Source organism: Cetorhinus maximus, chromosome 6 (assembly GCF_964194155.1).
Source record: "Cetorhinus maximus chromosome 6, sCetMax3.hap1.1, whole genome shotgun sequence".
Lineage (NCBI taxonomy): Eukaryota > Metazoa > Chordata > Chondrichthyes > Lamniformes > Cetorhinidae > Cetorhinus > Cetorhinus maximus.
The window spans coordinates 154,643,432-154,667,104 of record NC_135884.1 but is presented as its reverse complement, the minus strand read 5'-3'; the positions used below and the strand labels follow the sequence as shown (position 1 = coordinate 154,667,104).

Here is a 23,673-nt window from a genome sequence, read left to right as displayed (position 1 = left end):
CGGAGATATCCCAGGTCTATATGTAGGAGTTACAGGTCATAATTGAGGCTGTTACCTGGCAGGAGAAATATGTTGCCAGCGCACGCCATCTGGGAGTGGGCTCGATGTAAAGATATCACTGCAGGATCTGAAGGCACAAAGTCACCACCTGCATGCAAAGGCACACCCATGCCTGACTGCCCTCCCGAGCCAGGAGACTCAGCCCCTCAGCAGCAACCCAGTGCAAACTTATGTCCCAGAAGAAGTGGATGAACAACTTCTTCTGCACCTTCATGACAAGCTCCCAGGGAGGGATCAAAGTGACCAACCAGTATCTCAACATTATGGCCGTGAGTTGGTTACATGTTATTATCCAATGAGTGCCCAACTTGTATAAATTTAACATGAATTTATACAATTAACATTGACCCCTTTGCTAAGTGAAATAGGTCCATCCTATCTGCTTTATCTAGGTGTCTCAATTTTATACACCTCAATTAAATCTCCCCTCAGTTTCCCCTGTTCTATAGAAAGCAATCCAAGTGACATAGTTCCAGGGATGGATATTTTGGTTAAGTCTCCTCCGGATCCTTTCCTTCCTGTAATGTGGTGACCAGAACTGCACACAGTACTGTAGCTGAGGTGTGACTTTTGTGTTTTTTATAGTTCCAGCATAACCTCCTTTTTCCTATACTCTAGGCCTCAGCTAATAAAGGAGGGAATCCTGTATGTCACCCTCACTACCTTGTCTACTTTTGCTAATTTCAGGGATTGTGAACAGGCAATTCAAGGCTACTCTGTTCCTCTGCACTGCTCAGATTCATACCATTTATTATGTATTCCCTTGCTTTGTTTGCCTTCCCAATTGAATTCAGATTGAATTATGTTTGTTTCTTTTCTGCCCACCTGACCAGCCCATTAATTATCTTCCTGCAGTTTACAGTTTTCTTTCTCACTATCAATCACACACTAATTTTTGTATTGTTTGCAAACTTCTTGATCACATCCCCTATCTATGTCTAAATCATTGATATATGCCACAATCAGCATAGGGCCTAGTATTGAAACTTGGGGACCCCCACTAGAAACAACCTTGCAGTTACATAAACACCCTTTGTCCATTACCCTTTGCTTCCTACCACTGAACCAGTTTTGGATCCACTTTGCCTCCCATGAGCTTTTCTGACCAGTTTGCCATGTGGGGCCTTGTCAAAAGCCTTGCTAAAATCCATGTGGACTACATTAAATGCAGTACCCTCATCAAGCCTCTTTGTTATCGCCTCCAAAGATTCAGTTATTCAGACACAACTGCTCCCTAACAACTTGATGCCAACTGTCCTTGATTAATCAGTGCCTTTTTTAAATGACAGTTGGTGCTGTTCTTCAGAACTTTATCCAATAATTTTCCCACCAAGGTAACTACTTGACTGTGAAATTATTGAATGTCAAGGAAGAGGAGAGTGGAGCTTGCAAGCTGCAGATTGATTCTTTGGCACTCTATGGCTGGATCATCAACATTTTTTTTCTTTTTTCCCTCCACAGTCTTCACTTGGCTCGTCCTCGAGCTCTTCTTTCCAATCGGTGGGTTCCTATCCACCATTCAGCAGAATGCCAGCATACAGCCAGTTTGGGCCAAGCCCGCTAGTGACGCAACAGTACAATGCCGTGGGTGTCGGTGAGTTTTTGATTATTTTTTGTATCAAGTTAGTAAAATGAAAAAATTGTCCACATTAGAAGTGATTCTGCCCACTGCTGCTGCTTCCTTCAGTGTGGCACAAAGGAAATGCTGCACTGTCAAAGCCATCATTCTTCATTACATTATTAAACCTGAGCAGTATGTCTGCTCAGGTGGATCTGCAGGATCCCATGGCAGGATTTGAAGAGCTGAGGTGTTCTTCTGATGTTATACCTTGGTCAACACCACCAAAAATGGATTTACTAATCACGTATTTCATTATTGTTAGACAATCTGCACACACGATCCCACTGAAATAGGCATGACCACACTTGGACAAATAATTAATTGGCTGTGGAACATTTGAATACACCCCAGGATATGAAAGTTGCTTTATAAATGCCAGCTCAGATGGGTTTTTTTGCAGAAAGCATTGTGACTGCAAATGTACAGATCCCAGATTATGTCTGGTGAAATTTTGCTTTGGTTTTGCTTATCTCACTACGTTGAAGGAATGGTTCTATTTAAATTGTGGAGCGAGTTGAGATGGGATATATTGGGAGTTGTTGAGGGTGGGGTTTGGTTGAGTGAGATTGATTGGTTTCTGTGTCAGTCTTTGAAAATTTGTTGTGTTCCGTTCGGTTTGGAAAGCAAACCTTTTGTTTAAGAAGACTAGATTAGTATGTAGACTGTGTATTCATTCATTCTTTATCATTGTTTCATGTGATGTGGCTAAGGCCAGCATTTGTTGCACATCCTTAACTGCCATTGAATTGAGTGGCTTGCTCGGCCATTTCAGAGGGCAATTAAGAGTCAAGTGCTTTGTCCCCAGTGCACTAGATTCGGCCTCTGGATTACTAAACCACTACACCACCGTCTCCCTCTAAATTAATTTGCAACCTAAACAAAGCAATTTGATTTAAGATCAGGTATCTAAGCGGAAGAATGAATGTATTTTTACATCATAGTGCCACTTCTGTAACACATACGAAATAGGCCCATCCAATATGTGCTTATTACCTTCAGGATATCCAGAGAGGAGCCCCAGGCTTCAATGTTTATGGGTGCTCCATTTTTGAAGTACTGTAAGAATAGCCTCACTGTCCCTTGTTATTGGTACTATTCAGGCCACTTCAGCCCTTTGACTCTGTTGAAGACTTTGTTAGAAGAATGCTCCGAGTTTGCTGAAGTAGTGTTGACTGAGATGTTGTTCTTGTTCATCTGGCACTATATTGGTTGTTGTTGCAATAGTTGTAATATGAGACTACAACACCAAATGCTCAGCAGCTTCCTCAAGTGTCTTTCAGTATTTTTCTCATTGCAAATAATCTTGACCCTTGAGTGGGATTTGAGATTAAGTAAATGGATGCCAGGTGAAAACCCAATGGAGTTTGACTGTGACGCCTCCACTTGAATAGCCTGCTTGCTTTCACCATTCCAGCTCGCACTTAAACATTTAAAGTTAAGTATTCAAGTATTGAAACAAAGAGCAAAGTGTTCTCTTGTGCTGCAGCCATCTCTCACCTTGGTGGCAGCTCTCCAATGATACTCAGTATGGGTCTTGCATTTCGAAGGCATGTCATAGCTGTAGTGTCATTATGGCACAGAAGGAGGCCATTCAGCCTATTGGGTCCATGCCATTGGCTCCATACTCACTTTGCAGAAAAATCCAGTCAGTCCCATTCCCCGGCTCTATTCTCATAGCACTTCAAGTGCCTATCTAGTTTCCTTTTGGAATTATTCATTGTCTCTGTTTCCACCCAGACCATTACCACTTGCTGTATAAAAAGAAAAAAGTTCTTCCTGCTATTCCCCTGCATCTCTTGCTCAAGACCTTATATCTGTGTCCCCTAGCGCTTGTATCATCAGCTAACAGGAACAGTTTTTTTCTTTGCCTGCCTTGTCTGCCATATCCAAAACTGTCATAATCTTGTGCATCTCCATCAAATCTCCCCTCAATCTCCTTTGCTCCAAGGAGAACAACCCCAGTTTCTCCGACCTAACCTTGTAGCTAAAATCCCTCATCCCTGGAACCATTCTGGTAAATCTCTTCTGCCCCCTCTCAAGGACCCTCACATCCTTCCTAAAGTGTGGTGACTAGAACTGGATGAAATACTCGAGTTGTGGCCTAACCAGAGCTTTCTAAAGGTTCAGCATAACTTCCCTGCTTTTGTGCTCAATGCCTCTATTGATGAAGCCCAAGATCCCAAATGCTTTGCTAACCACTCTCTCAATATATACTGTCACCTTCAAAGATCGATGCATATGAACCCCTCGGTCCCTGCACACTCTTGGAATTGTGGCATTAGGTGTGCATTGCCTCTACCTGTCCCTACTGCCAAAATGTACCACCTCTCACTTCCCCGCAGTAAATTCCATCTGCCACTTGTTTGCTGTTCTGCTAGCCTGTTTGTTTCCTATTGAAGTCTATTGGTATCATCCTCACTGTTTGCTACACCTCCAGGTTTGGTATCATTGGCAAATTTTAAAATTTTACTCTGTTCAAATATCCATATGAGATATATATTTGATATATATTTAGATATCAATAAAATGAACAGACTGGAATTGAAGCAAGGTCAATGTACATTGAGCTTGGTTTAAAGCCGAGATTTAGGAGTTGGTAGAATCTTACAAAGACAGTGCAAGTTACTCATGCTTTATACGGTTGCTGCTTGGAGTTACTCAAGAACAGACACAATCAACTCTGCCATTCTTTTGCAAGATTGCTGCTAAACCCCATGCTTCGAGATAGATCTAAAGCAGCTATCAGCTACGAAACTCAGAACACCGAAATGAATTAAGATATAAAACAACAAGATTTAATAATCCAATACCGTATCTCATCCACACAATCAATAAACTCTAACTGAAAAGCAGAATGCTGCACATGCTGGAAATCTGAAATGAAAACAGAAAACGCTGGAAATCCTCAGCAGATCATAGCAACACCTGTGGAGAGAAACTCCAATGATGGTTAAACTTTGGATCCTTTAATGTATAGACCCTACCAAATCTAATCGGTACCAGTATGCTATTTTACTCTAAGATAAAAGCAAAATACTGCGGATGCTGGAAATCTAGAACAAAAACAAAAATACCTGGAAAAATTCAGCAGGTCTGACAGCATCTGCAGAGAGGAACACAGTTAACGTTTCCAGTCTGAATGACTCTTCATCAGAATTAAGGAAAAATAGAAAAGAGGTGAAATATAAGCTGGTTTAAGGGGGGAGGGGTGGGACAGCTAGAGCTGGATAGAGGGCCAGTGATAGGTGGAGTTAGCCAAAAGATGTCATAGGCAAAAGGACAAAGGTGTTGAAAGTGGTGATATCATCTAAGGAATGTGCTAATGGGGACATTAAGAGTGGAAAGCAGGACGAGCAAGGGACAGATAGCCCTGGTGGGGGTGGGGTGGGGGGAAATTGAAATAGGCTAAAAGGTAAAGATAAAACAATGCATGGAAATACACTTAAAAATAATGGAAATATGTGGGAAAAGAAAAATATATATAAATTATTGGGAACAGGGGGATCTGAAAGGGGGTGGGGATGGAGGAATGATCTAAAGTTGAACTCTCTCCTCCTTCCCCATCCCTTGAGAAGCTCACCCACCTGGTCATTGTTTGTATTGAAACCAGGGTAGTGAATGGTTACTTGATCTTTCAGGGCATCACAGCCAAACCCATTCCAGTTAGAGGTTTCAGTCTATATTATGGGCATTCTAGAATCACCTGGTTGAGCTATTTCTTCCTCTCCTTCCGCAAGCTACCAGGCACATATTGCTGCTCTGGATGAAATTGACTAACTTTGGAACAGAAACTGTGATGCTATGGTCTGTGTGACTTGTTGCCTCACTTGTGCAGATTAATGAGGCTATCAGAATTGTAGGTTTGAGCTAATCCACAGATGTCAACCATAGCAATCGTCCACCATCTCTTAAACATAATAAGAAATAGGAGCAGGAGTAGGCCATTCTGCCCCTCAAGCCTGCCCTGCCATACAATAAGATCATGGCTGACCTGTCCCAGGCCTTAACTCTTCTTTTGTGCCAGCTCCTCATAGCTCTCAACTCCCCGAAATTTCTAAAATCTATCTACCTGCTCTTTAAATACTTTGTGATCTAGCCTCCAAAACTCTCTGGGGTAGAGAATTTCAGACATTCACTACCTTCTGAGAGAAGAAATTCCTTCACATCTCAGTTTTAAATGAGCGCCCCCTTATTCTATAACTACATCCCCCTAATTTGAGATTCCCCCCACTAGTGGAAACATCTTCTCAACATCTATCTTGTCAAGCCCCCTCAGAATCTTGTATGTTTCAATAAGATCACCCTTCATTCTTCTAAGCTCTAATAAATAAAGGCCCAATCTGTTTAGCTGTTCTTGATAAGTTAACCCCTTCATCCCAGGAATCAGCCTAGTGAATTTCTTTTGAACTGCCTCCAATGCTAGTATTTTCTTTCTTAAATACGGGGACCAACACTGTACACGGTACCCCAGGTGCAGCCTCACCAACACCCTGTACAGTTGTAACAAGACTTCCCTATTTTTAAACTCCAACCCTCTAGCAATACAGGCCAAAATTCCATTTGTCACTTAATTATTGCTGCACCTGCATGCTAACTTTTTGTGTTTCTTGCACAAGAACACCCAGGTCCCTCTGTGCTGCACTTTTTTGGAGTCTCTCTCTATTTAAATAATAGTCTGCCTTTTGATTCTTCCTACCAAAGTGCATGACCTCACACTTTCCTACATTAAACTCCATTTGCCAAGTTTTTGTCCACTCATTCAACCTGTCTAAATCTCCTTGCAGATTCCTTATGTCCTCATCACAACATGCCCTCCCACCTATTTTTGTATTGTTAGCGCTCTGCCCCGTCCTTCAAGTCATTAATATAGATAGTAAATAATTGAGGCCCTAGGAGTGAACCTTGTGGCACTCCACTAGTTACGTCTTTCCAACCTGAAAAAGACCCATTAATCCCGACTGTCTTCTGTGTGTTAACCAATCTTCAATGCATACTAATACATTAACCCCAATACCTTGAGCTCCTATCTTGTTCAATAGCCTTTTATCTGGCATCTTATCAAATGCCTTCTGGAAATCCAAATACACTACATTTACTGGTTCCTCTTTATCAACTCTACTTGTTATATCCTCAAAGAGCTGGACATAACTTGAAATTTGTCAAACGTGATCTCCCTTTCACAAAACTGTGTTGACTCTGTTTGATTGAGTTAAGTTTTTCTACTGCTGCTGCTGCTTTAATGATGGATCTAGAATTTTCCCAATGACAGATGTTAGGCTGACTGGCCTATAGTTTCCTGCTTTTTGTCTCCCCCCCTTCTTGAACAGGGGTGTCACATTAGCGGTTTTCCAATCTGCTGGGACCCTCCTGGAATCCAGTGAGTTCTGGGATATTTCGAACAATGCCTCCCTATCTCTGCAGCCACTTCGTTGAAAACCCTTGGATGCAGGCCATCAGATCCTGGCGACTTGTCTGCCTTTAGTCCTATGAGTTTGTCAAATACTTTGTCCCTTGTGATAGAGACTGTTACAAGATCTTTCCTTCCATTAGCTCCTTGCTTATCTGATATCTTTGGGATGTTTATAGTGTCCTCCACCCTGAAGACCAGTGCAAAATATTGGTTTAAATAACCTGCCATTTCCCTGTTCCCCGTTATCAATTCTCCAGTCACATCCTTCAAGGGTCCCACGCTCACTTTAGCCCCTCTCTTTTCATGTACCAGTAGAAGCTCTTCCTGTTTGTTTTTATATTTCTTGCCAATTTACTTTCATAATCAATTTTCTCCCTCTTCATCAGCTTTTTAGTCATCCACTGCTGGTTCCTAAAAAAATTTCCAATCCTCTGGCCTACCACTAGTTTTTTGCCACTTGTATGCCTTAGTTTTTGATTGGATACTCTCCTTGACCATGTTTGTTAACCACGGGTAGTTCACCTTTTTCATCGAGTCCTTTTTGACCGGGATAAATTTTTGCTGAGTGCTATGACATATCTGTTTAAATGTCTGCCACTGCTCAACCATTGACCTTCCCCTTGGTCAATTTTCCCAGCCCGCTTTAGACAACTCTTTCTTCATACCCCTGTAATTGCCCTTAGTTAAGTTGGGGACACTGGTTTGAGACCCGAATTGCTCACCCTCAAAACTGAATTTGAAATTCTACCATGTTGTGATCGTACTCCCTAGAGGATCCTTAACTACGATATCTCTTATTAACCCCACCTCATTACACATTACTGGACTTGAAATAGCCTGTTCCCAGGTAGGTTCTACAACGTATTGCCCTAAGAAACCATCCCTGATGCACTCTACAAATTTGTTTTCCATGTTACCCCTGCCAATCTGATTTGTCCAGTCAATATGCAGATTAAAATCACCCATGACAATTGCATGCCTCCATTATTTCCCGATTTATACTTTGTCCTACAGTGAGGCAACTCTTTGGGGGCCTATAGACGACTCCCACCTGTGACGATTTCCCCTTGCTATTCCTTATTTCCAACCAAACTGATCACGATCTATCGCACCTATATCACTACTCACCACCGCACTGATGCCTTTATTAACAAAGCTACCCCACCTCCTTTTCCCTTTTTGCCTATTTTCGGAACGTCGAATACCCTTAAATATTGAGTTCCCAGTCTTGGTCACCCTGCAACCAGGTCTCTGTAATAACTATCAAGTCATATTCATTTATTTCGATTTGTGTGGTCAACTCATCTACCTTGTTACAAATACTGCATGCATTCAGACAAAGAGCCTTAAGCTTTGACTTTTTACCATTATTACTCATTCTGGTTCTGATTTCTGCCCTACTCATCTTATATTTTCTGCCCCTTCCTGTCACACTTTGATCATCAGTCGCCTCTTCACTACCCTGCACCTCTGCTCTCTTGTTTCTTTTTGATTTTTTAAACTTTCCTTTAATTGAACCCCCCCAATTAGTTAAAAATCCTACCTACAACCCAAGTTATATGATTTGCCAGGACACTGGTCCCAGCATGGTTCAAATTAAGTCTGTCCCAATGGAACAGCTCTCTTCTTCCAAAGTGCTGGTGTCAGTGCCCCATGAATCGGAACCCGTTTCTCCCACACCAATCTTTGAGCCACACATTTACCCCTCTAATCTTATTTACTCTACGCCAATTTGCATGTGGCTCAGGTAGTAATCGGAGATTATTACCTTTGTGGCTCTGCTCAATTTAGCCCTGAGCTGTTCGTAGTCCCTCAGCAGAACCTCTTCCCTAGTCCTCCCTATATTGTTGGTACCTACGTGGACCATGACTGGATCCTTCCCCTCCCGCTCCAAGTTCCTCTCCAGCTCTGAAGAGATGTCCTTAACCTTGGCACCAGATAGGCAACACAGCCTTCGGGACTCTCTGCCTTTGCTGCAGAGAACAGTATCTATTCCCCTAACTATGCTATCCCCTATTACTACAACATTTCTCTTTTTTTCCCTGACTTGAATGGTGCTCTGTACCATGGTGCTGGGGTCAGATCTCTCATCCTCCCTGCAATTTGTGCCCTCGTCCACACCAGGAGCAAGAACCTTGTACCTGTTGGACAAGGGCACTGGCTGAGGCTGCTCCAGATTTGGACCCCCATACCTGCCTCACTCACAGTTGCACCCTCCTGTCCCTGACCACGGTCCAAATTTGAAATAATTAATCTCAGGGGTGGGACTGTCTCCTGAAACAGTGTCCAGGCAACTCTTCCCCCTCCCTGATGTGTCGCAGTGCCTGTAGCTCGGACTCCAGCTCATCAACTCTGAGCCAAAGTTCCTCGAACAGCTAACACTTGCTGCAGATGTGGTCACCGTGGATCGCACCTGTGTCCACCATCCCCCGCATATTCCAGCTGCAACACATCGCCTGCCCAGCCATCTCTTTTCTATTTAATTAATGTTGATGTTAAAAAGTGAATTTCTTAATTCTAATCTTCAGCTGTAACAACGTCTCCTGATTTAAACCACTTGGCCAATCAAAAGAGAAGTGGAAGAGATACCCACCAAGCATCTACCTGTTTTCCTTTGACGCCACACTTTGGCTGTGATGGGTAGAAACAGGTGGTCCTCTCACTCTCCTCTAGGTGCTGCTGACTGCCTGTCCCAGGGTCCTCCTCTCGCACTTCCCTCTTTGAGCAGTGATTTCTTTGTGAACAAGGCTATTTGACATGCCTTCATACCTTCGTTGCGCATGGATGGAGCTGTCTTTGACCTCCAGTTCCTACTGGGCTATATTTGAAGATTAACTCCACAGAAGTTGGCATTTTCTCTTTGGAAATGACGAGTGGAATGGATTCTTTGAGCAGGGACGAAATGATTTGCATGTGTTTTAGATTCTGCAGCTTTCTCCAAGGCCATCTATCAAGAAGGGCGATCTGAAAAGCCTCTTAAGTAAATCTTACGGTAAACAGGATTTACTTTTTGGTGTTTAAAAAGAACCAGAAAATGCTGGAAAAATTCAGCAGGTCTGGTAGCATCAGAGCTGTTCTGTATCACTCTTCTTCAGAGCCCTGATGCTGCCAGACTGCTGATTTTTCCAGCATTTTCTGTTCTTATTTGTTTTCCAGCATCCGAAGTATTTTGCTTTCTATTTTTTGATGCACCTCTTCTGAATTCAAGTGTTCCTTCTGAATTTCCATATTATTCGGGGACTTGTTATCGAAGAAATCGAGACACCCGACTTAGAGCATCATCTTTTACAATTTAAGCAGCCTCAGCATGCCACATATTTGGCCCAGCTGACCTCTGGCCTTTTTGGAGAAGTCTGTTACATGTAGATTTGATGTCGAAGTGTGTAATAGATTGTTTGAAGAATTTTTATTTGGTTTTATGATGTTGAGGGAGGAATAGAATTTGATCTGTGATAACGCGACAATCATCAAATCTCATAATCAGGTCGTGGTTGTGATTCTCCCCAAAGTAACCTGACTACTACCTGCATATTGTGTGGGGGATATTTCAAAGGTTCCAAACATTATTGATGCATATCTGACAGTTGAGGGTTAGTTAATATCCCTTGAATCTGGATGTGACCTTTGCAAGCAGCTTTTTTACAGTTTCACAAGTAATTTGCAAGAAAGCTTGGGGAAGGGGTGTGTTTTGCTTTGTACTGTCTGTATTGATAGATTCTTATGTGCCAGTGATGGCAAGATCATTGTAACCTTTCATCCTTCTTTTTTGAATTCTTCCCGGTTTTGGTACTGAACACGAACAGGAGGTCCCTCGTCATCTTTCAACAGCAACAAAACCAGCTTCGCATCACTTACACAGACCAGCTCACTGGGTTCGACCGTCAAACCCGATATGGGCTCACTGAAATTGCAGTTAGCTTTTCAGGGTAAAGTCTTTAACGTATTAAAATTTTTTTTAAATGTGAACTTATGCAATTAAAAGTTTCCATTTAAGAGTTGAGAGAGAGGGCACTTATGAAAGTTTGCTGTATATTTTCAGTTGTGTACAGTCTCCCTTGCACTGTCTGAATTGAGCATTATGAAAATGCATCAGGGCCCTCTAAAGATCTGTGCCACTCTAAAGTGAACAGTATCTTTCAACCACTTAACTTACTCATAGCCTTTTTCTAGCTGGGGTTTCAAGGGCTAAGCATTCTTGACTGTCCTACCCAATTGTTTGTTTGTTCTCGTGCATGACAAAGCACTGAGTGTCATCAGGCACTTCACTCCAGAGGGACGTTGGAGCCGAGCCTGATTTTGTCCTCATCCTGTGTCCTGACTTTTATTACTGGGATCAATAGATTTAAATTGGGAATGAGAATCCTGCTTTGACTTGTTTTCCACTCTTACCTAACCTCTCAACCTGAAGGCCAACTGCAAAGTCCGACTGAAATTAATTAATTAACTCAGTACAGACACAAGAACAAACCTGGGAGCTTCTAGGTTTGTAAAACCAGAGTAATGCTCGAACCAGTGCACTTAACCAACTGACCCATTCCAGGAAGCATCTGTATCCTTTTTTTAGTAAAGAGCAAGGTTAGTTTATTGCAGGTGTTGAAGATGGCTTGTCCCTTGACTAAGATTCCAAATCGAACTGAGTCTCTGTAACAGTAACTAACTGTGTAATTGTTTTATTATTGATGAGAGTTACACTTCATTAACTTCCGATTTGGGCGGTTAGCTGAGAAGATCAACTGGACAATGGAACTTGGAAATTGAAACAAAATTTGAGCCTTTTGTAATGTTCCAAAATGTGTATATATAAATATAGATATACACAACAGGACTTCTGTGCAGAGTGTAACTCTCATATCAGTGCAGCCCTGAAGGGGTGTAGGGGATGGGTCTCATGGAAGAGACTGGATTAAGGACTGAGGTAAGGGAGGTAGGAAGATATTTGGCTGGGGAGGAAAATGGCAACTTCCTGGAAGTAGTGTATGATGTTCGATTGAGACAGTGCTCCAGGCATCACACTTGCTATCCTGTGGCTTTCACCTAAGTGAAAAATGCCATTCCTTATCTTTATTTTCTTTTCTTTGGCTTTAAAGGAGTCATTAATTAGGATGATACTTTTGTAAAGAATTAAGAGAAATTATTCTTATGTCCATCCTTCACCTTTCAAATCTGCCTCCTTCACCCATTCTTCAAAGAAACTCACCTTTGACCCATCTGTTCTTTCAATTTAGCGCCCCATCTCCAACTTTCCTTTCCTCTCAAGTCCTCAAATGTGTTGTGCTCTCCTGTATCCATGCTCATTTTTCCTGCAACTCTCATGTCTGAACTTCTCCACTCTGGGTCCTGTCCCTGCCACAGCATTTAAACAGTGCTTATTAAAGCCACAAACGATATCCTTTGTGACTGTGATTCTAATAAACAATCCCTCCTCTTCTCTGCCTATCTGCAACCTTTGACATAGTTGGCCACACCACCTTCCTTCAACACCACTCCTCATAGACTCAGACATCTACAGAACAGGAGGAGGCCATTCGGCCCATTGCGTGCACGCTGGTCAACAAAGATTGGATTACACTAATCCCATTTTCCAGCGCTTGCCCATAGCCCTGGAGGCTGTGGCAGTGCAAGTGAATATCGAAATACTTAAATGTTACGAGAGTTTCTGACTCAGGCACCATTTCAGGCAGTGAGGTCCAGACTCCCACCACTCTCTGGGTGAAAAAATTTCTCCTCACTCCACTCTTCGCCTTCTACCTCTCAACTTAAATCTATGCCCCCTGGTTATTGACCCCTCTACTAATGGAAAAAGTGCCTTCCTATCCACCCTTTCTATGCCCCTCCTAATCTTATACACCTCTATCAGGTCCCCTCTCAACCTTCGCTGCTCCAAGGAAAACAATCCCAGCCTATCCAATCTTTCCTCATAGCTCAGACCCTCCAGCCCAGGCAGCATCCTGGTAAATCCCCTCAGCACCCTCTCCAGTGCAATCACATCCTTCCTATAATGTGGTGACCAGAACTGCACACAGTAATCCAGCCTAACCTGGGTTTTATACAGTTCCAGCATAACCTCCCTACTCTTGTATTCTATGCCTCGGCTAATAAAGGCAAGTATCCCATATGCCTTCATGATCACCTTATCAACCTGTCCTGCTACCTTCAGGGATCTGTGGACACGCATACAAAGGTCCCTCTGATGTTCAGTACTTTCCAGGGTCCTACCATTCAAAGTGTAATCCCTTGCCTTGTTAGCCCTCGCCAAGTGCATTACCTCACACTTTTCCGGGTTGAATTCCATTTGCCAGTGCTCTGCCCACCTGACCAGTCCATTGATATCCTCCTGCAATTTACGGCTATCCTCCTCACTATTTACAACCTACCAGTTTTCATGTGATCTGCGAACTTCTTGATCATACTCCCTACATTTATGTCCAAATCATTTATGTGCACCACAAACAGCAAGGGCCCCAGCACTGAGCCATGTGGAACCCCACTGGAAACAGACTTCCAGACACAGAAACATCCCTCTGCCATCACCCTCTGCTTCCTGCCTCTCAGCCAAGATCTCCTCCAGATTCCACATCTACTTCTAAAAGTGCAAACAACTGAGTCAAGAGAACACTGTAACTTTGCAGTTGATAAGTATCTTTGAATTGTTCCTCTAGGTTGTCTTGATCTTCCCCTTACTATTCCCTTCAATTAACTATGCTAAAAATAGTAGTTTATAGTAGTTACACAATATAAGCAGAGGGAAAGGTTGGATAGGGATTCTTGGGGAGAGGGAGTGAGAATCTTCACGATGCGCTTTGGACAATTGATACATTTGCTACTCACTGGTTAGGGACATTGGCAGCAGCTTGAGAAGCTTTCTGCCCACCTCAGGTCAGTGAGCAAGGGGAGAAGCCATGAAGGCGGATGAAACTGTGTGTTATAGTTTTGGAAGTCATTGTCATTCTGAAACCTTGCATATTAAGCTCTGGTTAGCCAACATCTATTTTAGCTACAGGTGTTTACAATATACAGCCCATATGAGTGACCAATTGAATGCAGTTGGTGCATTCTTTTTCAGGCCGATCAAGCCCAAAGCTGGACTCCATGAGGAAAAGTCCGACAATGGAACAGGCGGTGCAGACCAATACTTCTCAGGCCCCTGTAGGCAGGAGGAGTCCTGTCCCACCCAGACCTCTGCCATCAGTTCACCACCACAAACCAGCAGATTCTCATGACGCAAGAAAAGGTAAGAATCGAGTTCATGTCCAATTCAGAGTTGCGCTTGGAATCAAACAAGCTTATCCCAATTCTCGCTTGTGCTCGAGTGTATGCTGGTGTTGTTTGTCTGTTCGGAAATGCGTGTAAACATTGTACCCTAGTGCTGTAATACAGGTTATGTGAGGGTTCAACTGCTGTGAGGTGCATCGCATTAACCGAGCAGTGCAAATTCACTGTTCGATAGCAGTGTACGATTAACAGATGGACTGGTTTCTGTGCCTGTTCGAGGGTTTCAAGCCGGTGCTTTTGTTTCTGGCCAATGATAGATCTTCAACAGTGACTAGGGAGGGTTTGTGCAAATGTGTTTTGAATTTTTTCTATGCAATATGTACTAACACACAGTTTAGATTAGACAATTTAAGAAGCATTAAAGGATATATGAGAGAAATTGTGACCCAGTTTAGAGATGGCATGTCTAAGTTACTGATGCTTGAGGGAGCATATGTTTAGAACTGGTGAAAGGCTACCTTGGCTTCTATAGATTAGAAAATGAGAACTTCTACATTCCAGTGACAATGGCAAAGGACACATGAGGATCACATGGTATCTCAGCTGTCTAGGAACCTATTAATTCTATATTTACTTCCCAGGATAAAAGTTTGCAGTTGATGAGTATACTACTTGTGAATATAAAGACCTCGTTATTTCTGTCTAGTAATTAACCAGCAAGTTAATTTATCTCTGGCATCCAAAGCCATATAAATTGGATTGATCCTATTTAACATTGATCTGAATCTGTTTCCAATGTTGTCTGTTCTACCAGTTTTGAGGTTTTTTTCTCCAGTTCTATTGCTGTAACCCTCTTGAATTGTATTTTGAAATATCAATACTTAGTTGCTTCAGTATTGAAATATTGGTCCCAAGAAAGACTTTGAAAAATAACGCTGGCCTGTTGTTTATTATTACTGTTGCATTTTTTTTATTTAATTAGTTTTTGAATCACAGAAAGGCCTTCGGCCAGAGAATGATCACTTTAAGAATGAAAATCGGGAACCAAACAGGAGGCCATCGGGTACGTGACTTGCTTACCATCCAAATATGACCGTTTCTTTGTTCGTTGCACCTAAGTCACTGCTGGGAAAATTTATCGAAGTGAGATGATTAGTCTGGCTACAATGGGGAGCTGTGCAGTAAATGGAGAAGCAGTGGTACCAGGCTCAACTTCCTAGGGTTGTGGGGGTGCATGGGGAGGTGGTTTGCCCTTTAGTTTGGGGAGGGTGGTATTAGTATAATGTAACAGCTAAGATATTGAATCAGTGCTGCACTGCACATTGTACATCCTGGCATTCCAGCCCAGTTACCAATCTCTGTCACCCATGAAATGTTAATGTGTCCCAGAATGTTAATGTGTCCCATTGAGATTTGAATCTAGCGTCAGCTTGTTTTTAAATAACACAACTTAATGTTTTTTTTTTGCAATACGGGATTACAAGTATGGATATCAGGAAACATAAACTTAGCCAAGAAAGGAGAGTTCAGGAGGGATAATGACCTTCACTAAAGAGATGGATTTTGAGGAAGTTTTTTTGGGAGGTTTTCTAGCTGAAGGATTCTCACTCCAGCTATTCCAGTTGGAAGCTTCACAAGTAGCTCACTTTATATATGGTACGAAACCATTTCTCAATAATGTCGGTAAAATGTCAGTGGTTACGCAGGGATCAGCATTTTGATGCTAACTGACTGGCAGAAGAGCTAGTGCCATTAATCCTACTCTGAGTTGTGCTAGTTACAATCATTCCCACATGTTGATGTCCAAAAGGAATTCCACTTTTCCTTTAGTCTCCATGATCTGTTTCTCTTCCATCGCAGTCAGAACCTGTAGTGACTAATGACTTGTCTCGAAAATCTACTTTTGAGCCCAGAACAATGTAAGCGTTGTTTTTGTTAAATGTGTTTTTTCAAGACTTTTTTTTGCATAAAAATTTGTTGCATAAATGTAATTGACACTTAAAAGTTGACTGGAAATCGGTCTTTTCAAGAAGATACTATTAGGAATGAGGAACTAGCTGATGGGATAAGTAAGAAGTGAGGTGCCAAGAACAGAAAGCTAAAGCAAGCAATGACTGAAGTTAGGGAAAATACCAACTGATTGAGATTACTCATAAGCTGGCAAAAGAGTTTTCCAGTCAGAGTAACCTTGGAACTGCAGGATTGTTTATAGCTGTTGTTGGCCTCATGGCCTCTTGATCAGTTATCCAAATGTAGCATTTGGTTGCTTGCGCAGGAAAGGAGTGGTTTTAATTTTAGTAAAAACCACTGGTGCTTGATGTGTTTTCCCTGTTTAATTTTCATAAGCTGCCTAAAAGTAACTTTGGAGGGGGGGAGAAGGGGGTGGGGGAAGTTTCACCATTGTGCCCTGAGTTTAAATGCTAACTTCATGGATGAGGTATTTTACAAACCTCGGAATCATTTTTGTTGTCTTAGGCCTTATTTAAGTTAGTTGTTTTAGTTGTTGCTGAAAGTATTTTTTTGTGACTTTTCAAAATATGAACAACTTTATTTTAAGCATCTCCTTTCTATTCCTGGATATCTAATGGGATATTGAGTATTCAGGTGCTGCTGGTGTATGATTTATGTCATGTGTTGTCGTGGCTTACTGCTAAGTCCCATTCTGACCTCATCCCATATTGACAAGTGAATATTTGTAGCAGGAGCCACTGTGCTGTCATAAGGAGTCTGGCATTTTTAAAAAATTTAACTTCCAGTGGTCACCCTCCACATAAACTTCCCTTAGCCAGTCAGTGACAGAGACATCAGCTTGTGTGCCCTTGAGTGGTTGCATGTTTTGACATCAAGTTTAACTAATTAGTTGTGTTTGGGTTGAATGCATTGTACAGCTGCTGTTCACCTGTCCCTTTTGAAACCTGCAGCTGTTCCATCATCGCATTATAAAACTTGGCTCCTTTATGAAGCTGAGAGATCACTGCCTCAAAATTGTACAACCCTTTGTTGTATAAACTGTAAACTCATCTTTCTCATGTCTTCTTGTCTTGCTGATAACAGATCTCACTTGGTACAAGTACGTAAAGTTGCACCTCTGCAGTTGTAAGAAGTAGTATTCATGTTGCTTAAACCCTGAGAATGTATTTGAGTACAGTAAAAAATTCCTCTTCACTACAGTTAGCAGCGACAGTCTGTCCAGACAGTCCTGATTTGACCAATATACAGTTCGCTTGTTTGTGAACAAAGTGAGCCTTGGGGATGATCTGGGATGTTATCTCCAATAATTGCATATAAGGGATGAATGAGTCTGAAGCTGGTCCTTTACCTCAAGCAGGTTTATTCTTCAGCCAGCTCAACAGAGTGACAGACTCCCAGTTCCTTTTCTCACTGGAGTGTTAGAGCTGTACCCGTTTATGGGTGAGCCAATGCTCATCACCTGTCTTAACAATGCAATTGTCTTAACAATGTCATTGCTATACAATATAATTGCCAGTCAAGAGGTGTCAGCTGTGGCTCAGTTCATAGCACCCTCGCCTTTGAATCAGAGGGTTGTGGGTTCATGTCCCACTCCCGGAAACCAAGAACTGTGATTGTACTCGAAAGAGTTGCAATCTGTGACTGTTGGTAACTCGAAAGAGTTTCCTTGCAAATTTCTATAATTGCCAGTCAACAAGATGATTGTTATTGAACCTTGACAATGTGGTTGCTGATACATTGGCTTGGGAATCAAGGATGCAGTTTAATCTTAGTAATAGTTTCAGTTTGCTGCTGCGGTTGATTTCAGGCTGCCTGAAGGGGTTGTGTGAGGCGGTGTAATGGATAAGGAAAGTTTTCCTCTTGATTAGCATGTCCATCCACTGGTACATGTTGGCTTTGTTTATTTATTGCTTTATTTGTAGTTGGAATGCCCTATAGTTGAGGTAGCGGGATGTTGCAAGTATCTCCCAAAGAAGACCATGCCTTTGTTGCAATCTTCAGTGCTGTAACTGTGGGTGCCACAGATTGTAATGCTGACCATCTTGCTGCTGTTCCCTGTTCTGAATTGGCTTCTTGGTGCACTAACATTCTCTCTACTTGTCATCAGGGGGCCAGGCTGTCAGGCGAGGACGTGGTGGGAGCCGAGGAAGGGGAAGATTTGCTGTAAGAAGAGACGGCCCAATGAAATTTGAGAAAGACTTTGACTTTGAGAGTGCGAATGCACAGTTTAACAAAGAGGAGATAGATAGAGAGTTCCAGAATAAGCTGAAATTGAAAGGTAACATTGTTTTCCTGACTCTTGCTCTTTGAGGCCACAGTTTCCATGCAGTAACATTCACAGCTGAGGGCATGGGAGCATCTCCTGATACTTGCATTTACTGCATGTACATGTTGCCATTAATTATCCTATGATGTAGTTTGGAAAGAGCAACTCTGGTGCTTTTCCTTCTGGACCTGCTATTATTACTTTTGTTGCACTCTGTCCTAATTTCATGATCTCTTTATCTTCTTAAACAATGACTAGAAAACTGCAATCGTGATGAACCTTCAAATTAGTCCTGTGCGACTTAACTGATTTTGAGTGTTTAAGGCACGACCTGGAAGGACATTGGGGTGCACTGCTTGAAAGGGTGGTGGAAATGGGTTCACTAATTATTTTCAATCAGAAACTCAATATAGACTTGAAAGTGAGAAGTTTTCAAAACTGTGGGGAAGTGCAGGGTAATGAGACTAATCGAATGGCTCTCAGAGTTGGCACAGGTATGATGGGCCTTTGCTGTACAAACCTATAATTTAACCCATGGAGCAGAACAAATGAAGCCCTTGATATAAGAGGCTGTGTGAGAGCTGACAAAATTCTTCTAACTGCAGTAAGGGAGTGGAGTTTGCTTGGCTTAGTTAGGAGCATTTCTGATGTGGAATCAAAATGCAGTTGGTTCAAGGCGAATGCCAGGACCCGAGCATATATCATGCATTAACACCGAGAGCAGTACCGAAGGAGAATTCCATTGCAGTCCTTCAGATGTAATGTTAAAATGAAGCTGACTCCTGCATGTTGTGGTAATTCAGGTAAACATTAAAGGTGCTTAGAATAAGTAGGTTCCTACTATAAAGAAAAATTCTAAAGGGAGGACCCCCTTCCATGGTTAACTAAAGAAGTAGGCAAAGCATCAAACTTAAGGAAAATGCATATAACTGCGCAAAGGTGAGTAGCAGGTCAGACGATTGGTCAGAATATAAACAACCGAGAATGACTAAAAGGCTAATCAGGAGTAAGAAATTAAACTATGAGAGGACGCTAGCTATAAATGTAAAAGCGAATAGCAAGAGTTTTTACAGGTATTTAAAAAGGAAAAGAGAGTGAAGTGATTGGTCATCTGGAGAGTGAGAATGGTGTGTTAATTGTAGATAATGACACGGCAGAAGAAATGAACAAATATTTTGCCATCTGCCTTCACTATATGGAGAATATAAAAAAACATTTCAGCAATAGATGTAAGTCAGGAGGTGGAGGGAAGAGGGGAACGTGGTGAAATTACAATCATTAGCAAACTGATGGAGCTGTGGGCTGACAAGCCTCCGGTCCAAATGGACTTCACCCTAGGGCCTTAAAAGAGGTAGCTAATGAGGTAGTAGGCATGTTGGTGTTAATTTACCAAATTCGCTAGATTCTGGAAAGGTTCCATCAGATTGGAGAGTAGCAATTATAACCCCTCTATTCAAGAGGGGAGGGAGGCAGGAAACAGGAAAGTATAGGCCAGCTAGTTTGACATCTGTCATGAGGAAGTGTTAGAGTCATTCATTAAACATGTTATAGCTGGGCACTTCGAAAAACCAAGGTTATTGGCAAGAGTTTGTGAAAAGGAAATCATGTTTGACCAATTTATTGGAGTTCTTTAAAGGAGTAACGTGCTGTGGATAAAGGGGAGCCTGAAGATGTACGGTACTTAATTTCCAGAAAGCATTTGATAAGGTGCCACATGAAAGATTATTATGTAAGATAAAAGCTCATAGTATAGGGAGAGGGTAATTTGTTAGCCTAGATGGAGGATTAGCTGGCTGGCAGAAAACAATATGCATAAATGGGTAAAAGCAAAATACTGCGGGTGTTGGAAATCTGAAATAAAAACAGAAAATGCTGGAAAAACTCCGGTCTGACAATCTGTGGAGAGAGAAACAGAGTTAACGTTTCGAGTTTGTACGACTCTTCAGAGCTGAATGCATAAGTCTTTGTCTGATTGGCAGGATGTGATGAGTGGAGTCCTGTGTCTGTACTGGGGCCCCAACTTTTTATAATTTATATCAATGATTTAGATGAGGAGAGCGAAGGCGATGAGGAGCGATGACACAAAGATAGCTAGGAAAATATGTTGTGAAGAGGACAATAATGTGTTTGCAGACAGATATAGATAAGTTGAGTGAGTGGGCAAAAATCTGTCAGATGGGAAATAATGTGGGAAAATGTGAAGTTGTTCACTTTGGCAGGAAGAATAAAAAAGATTATTACATAAACGGAGAACAACTGCAGAATTCTGAGGTGCAGAGGGATCTAGGAGTTCTATTGCATGAGTCAGAAAAAGTTAGTATGCAGGTACAGCAAGCAATTAAGAAGGCAAATGGAATGCTATCCTTAATTCGAGAGGAATTAAATGTAAAAGTAAGGATGTTATGCTTCAGTTATACAGGGCGTTGGTGAGACCACACCTTGAATACTGTATGCACGTTTGGCTGCCTTAAGCAAGGATGTAAATGTGTTAGAGGCGGTTCAGAGGAGGTATACTAGAATGATACCTGGAATGAGCAGGTTGTCTTATGAGGATAGGTTAGACAGGTGGGTTTGTTTCTGCTTGAATTTAGAAGAGTGAGGGGTCACTTGATTGAAGTATATAAGATCCTGAACGGCCTTGACAAGGTGGATGTGGAAAGGATGTTTCCTCTTGTGGGTTAGTCCAGAACTAGGGGACACGGTCCTAAAAGGGCCACCCCTAATTTAAAACAGAGATAATGAGAATTTTTTTCTGAGGGTTGTGCGACTCTGGAACTCTCTGCCTCAGAAGGTGGTGGAAGCAGGGTCACTGAATATTTTTAAGGCAGAGGTAGATAGATTTGTGTTTGGCAAGGGAACCAAAGGCTATTGGGGCTAGATGGGAATGTGGAACTCGAACCACAAACAGACCAGCCATGATCTTATTGAATGGCAGAGCAGGCCTCTGGGGCCGAATGGCCTACTTCTGCTCCTATTTTGTACGTTCGTATGCCTTGAGATTCCTCTCTTAATCCACACCATGTAAAAGACATTCACTGCATGTTTGTCTCTGCTCTTTGTAGTGTGGTAACTTTGTATAACTAACAGATTTTGCACACAGTAAGAATCGACATAGTAATTCATGTATAAAGTGTTTCAAGATGTCTGAGGTATAAAGCACTGGTACAAAAGTATCTCATTCCTCCCCTTTCACCACTTGCTGGTTCAAACCTGTTCATTCAATAGAAGACAATGCCCTTGTACAGTTGGGAGCGATGTAAACAAGACAGAGAGACTTGGAAAAGAAACAAACGAAAAATTCCAGCCAGAGGACACTGAAATGTATAAAAATACAGAAAATGCACAGGACAAGTCAGCCTCTGGAGAGAAGAAAGGACTTCCATTTCTACAACACATTCCATGAATGCAGACAGCCCAAAGCATTTTACAACCAATAAAATACTTTTTGAAGTATAGTAATTGTTGCATAGTAAGTGTAGGAAATGTGACAACCAATATGTACTCAGCAAGATCCAACAAACTCCAATGTAACACATTTAATGTATTGAAATGTCCCAAGGTGCTTTAGAGCAGCATAATAAAACAGACTATGACACTGAGCCACATAAGATATTATTTCAGATGACCAAAAGCTTGGTCAAAGAGAGAGGTTTTAGGGAGTGTTTTAAACAAGGAAAGCATGGCAGAGGGGTGTCAGGAAGGCATTCCAGAGCTTGGGGCCCAGGCAACTGAAGGCATGGCCACCAGTGGTGGAGCAATTAAAATTGGGGTGCACCAGAAGCTAGAATTAGAGGAGTGCAGATATCTTGGAGGGTTATGGGGCTGGAGGAGACTACAGTCGTAGTGGGGCGGGTAAGGCCATGGAGGGATTTGCAAACAAGGATGAGAATTTTGACATTAAGATGTTGCTTGACTGGGAACCAATAAAGTTCAGGGAGCACAGGGATGATAGAGGAATGTGACTTGCTGTGAGTTTAGACGAGGAGAGTTGTGGATGATCTCCAGTTTACTGTGGGTAGAATGTGGGAGACCAGCCAAATGTGCTTTGGAATAATCGAGTCCAGAGGCATGGATGAGGATTCAGCAGCTGATGAGCTGAGACAGGGGCAAATTCACGGGGGTGGAAATAGACAGTCTAAGTGATGGCATGCATATGAGGTCTGAAACTCATCTCGCCTTCAAATGTGATACCAAGGTTGTAAACATACTGGCTTAATCTCAGACAGTTTCCAGGGAGAGGGATAGAGTTGGCAGATTAGGGAATGGAGTTTGGAGCGGGGATCGAAAACAATGGCTTTAGTCTTCCCAGTATTTAATTGGAGGAAATTTCTGCTCGCCCATTACTGGATGTCAGATATGCAGTCTGATAATTTAACAGGAGTGGAGAGAGGTGGTGGTGAGGTTGAGCTGGCTGTTATCTGCGTACATGTGAAAACTAAGACCATGTTTTCGGATGATGTCACAGAGGGGCAGCAAGTAGATGAGAAATAGGGTACTAAGAATAGATCCTTGGGAGATGTCAGAAGTAGAACTGTGGGATCAGGAAGAGAAGCCAATGCAGGTGATTCTCTTAACTACTATTAGATAGAGAAGAAAGGAACCAGGTGAGAGTAGTCTCACCCAGCCAGATGACAGTGGGGAGGTGTTGGAGGAGGGATGGTATGGTCAAAGTTTCAGGTATTTCAAGAAAGGCACAAAGGGAAAGTTTCCCACGTCGCAGCGTTACAGGATGTCATTTGTGATCTTGATAGAAGCTGCTTTGGTAATTGACCAGATAATCTGTTCTTGTGATGTTTGTTGAGGGCTAGATATTGACTAGGACGTCTGGGAGAAGCCCTCTGCTCTTCACTTAACAGTGCCCGCCCAGAAGGGCAGACAGGGTCTTGGTTTAAAGTATCATCTCGAAGATGGCACCTCTGACGGTGCAGCACTCCTCCCTCAGAAATGCACTGGTGTCTCCGCCTAGATTTTGTGCTCAGGTCTCTGGAGTGGAACCGATAACCCGACTCTGAGGCAAAATTGCTACCCACTGAGGGTGTGGCTTGTAGCATTGAATATTCTGGGTGTAAACCATCTGTGTGATCAGGACTGGACAAGTTGCCTTTGGGAATTGATTAGGGGGTCGTGAGTAAT

The 23,673-nt window shown here is 42.3% G+C and overlaps 1 protein-coding gene across 2 annotated transcripts in view; it reads left to right on the top strand.

The window, feature by feature from the left end:
- The window catches only part of lsm14ab (LSM14A mRNA processing body assembly factor b), a 90,754-nt gene that overhangs the window by 54,701 nt on the left and 12,380 nt on the right, over positions 1 to 23,673 (top strand). The window contains exons 3-7 of one of the 2 annotated variants that reach the window (XM_078544690.1): positions 1,522 to 1,654; positions 10,895 to 11,017; positions 14,155 to 14,322; positions 15,286 to 15,366; positions 18,382 to 18,552. In XM_078544690.1, coding sequence (XP_078400816.1) covers positions 1,522 to 1,654; positions 10,895 to 11,017; positions 14,155 to 14,322; positions 15,286 to 15,366; positions 18,382 to 18,552 — 676 coding nt within the window. The remainder of the gene's footprint in view (positions 1 to 1,521; positions 1,655 to 10,894; positions 11,018 to 14,154; positions 14,323 to 15,285; positions 15,367 to 18,381; positions 18,553 to 23,673) is intronic. The other variant, XM_078544691.1, reaches the window with a different exon arrangement.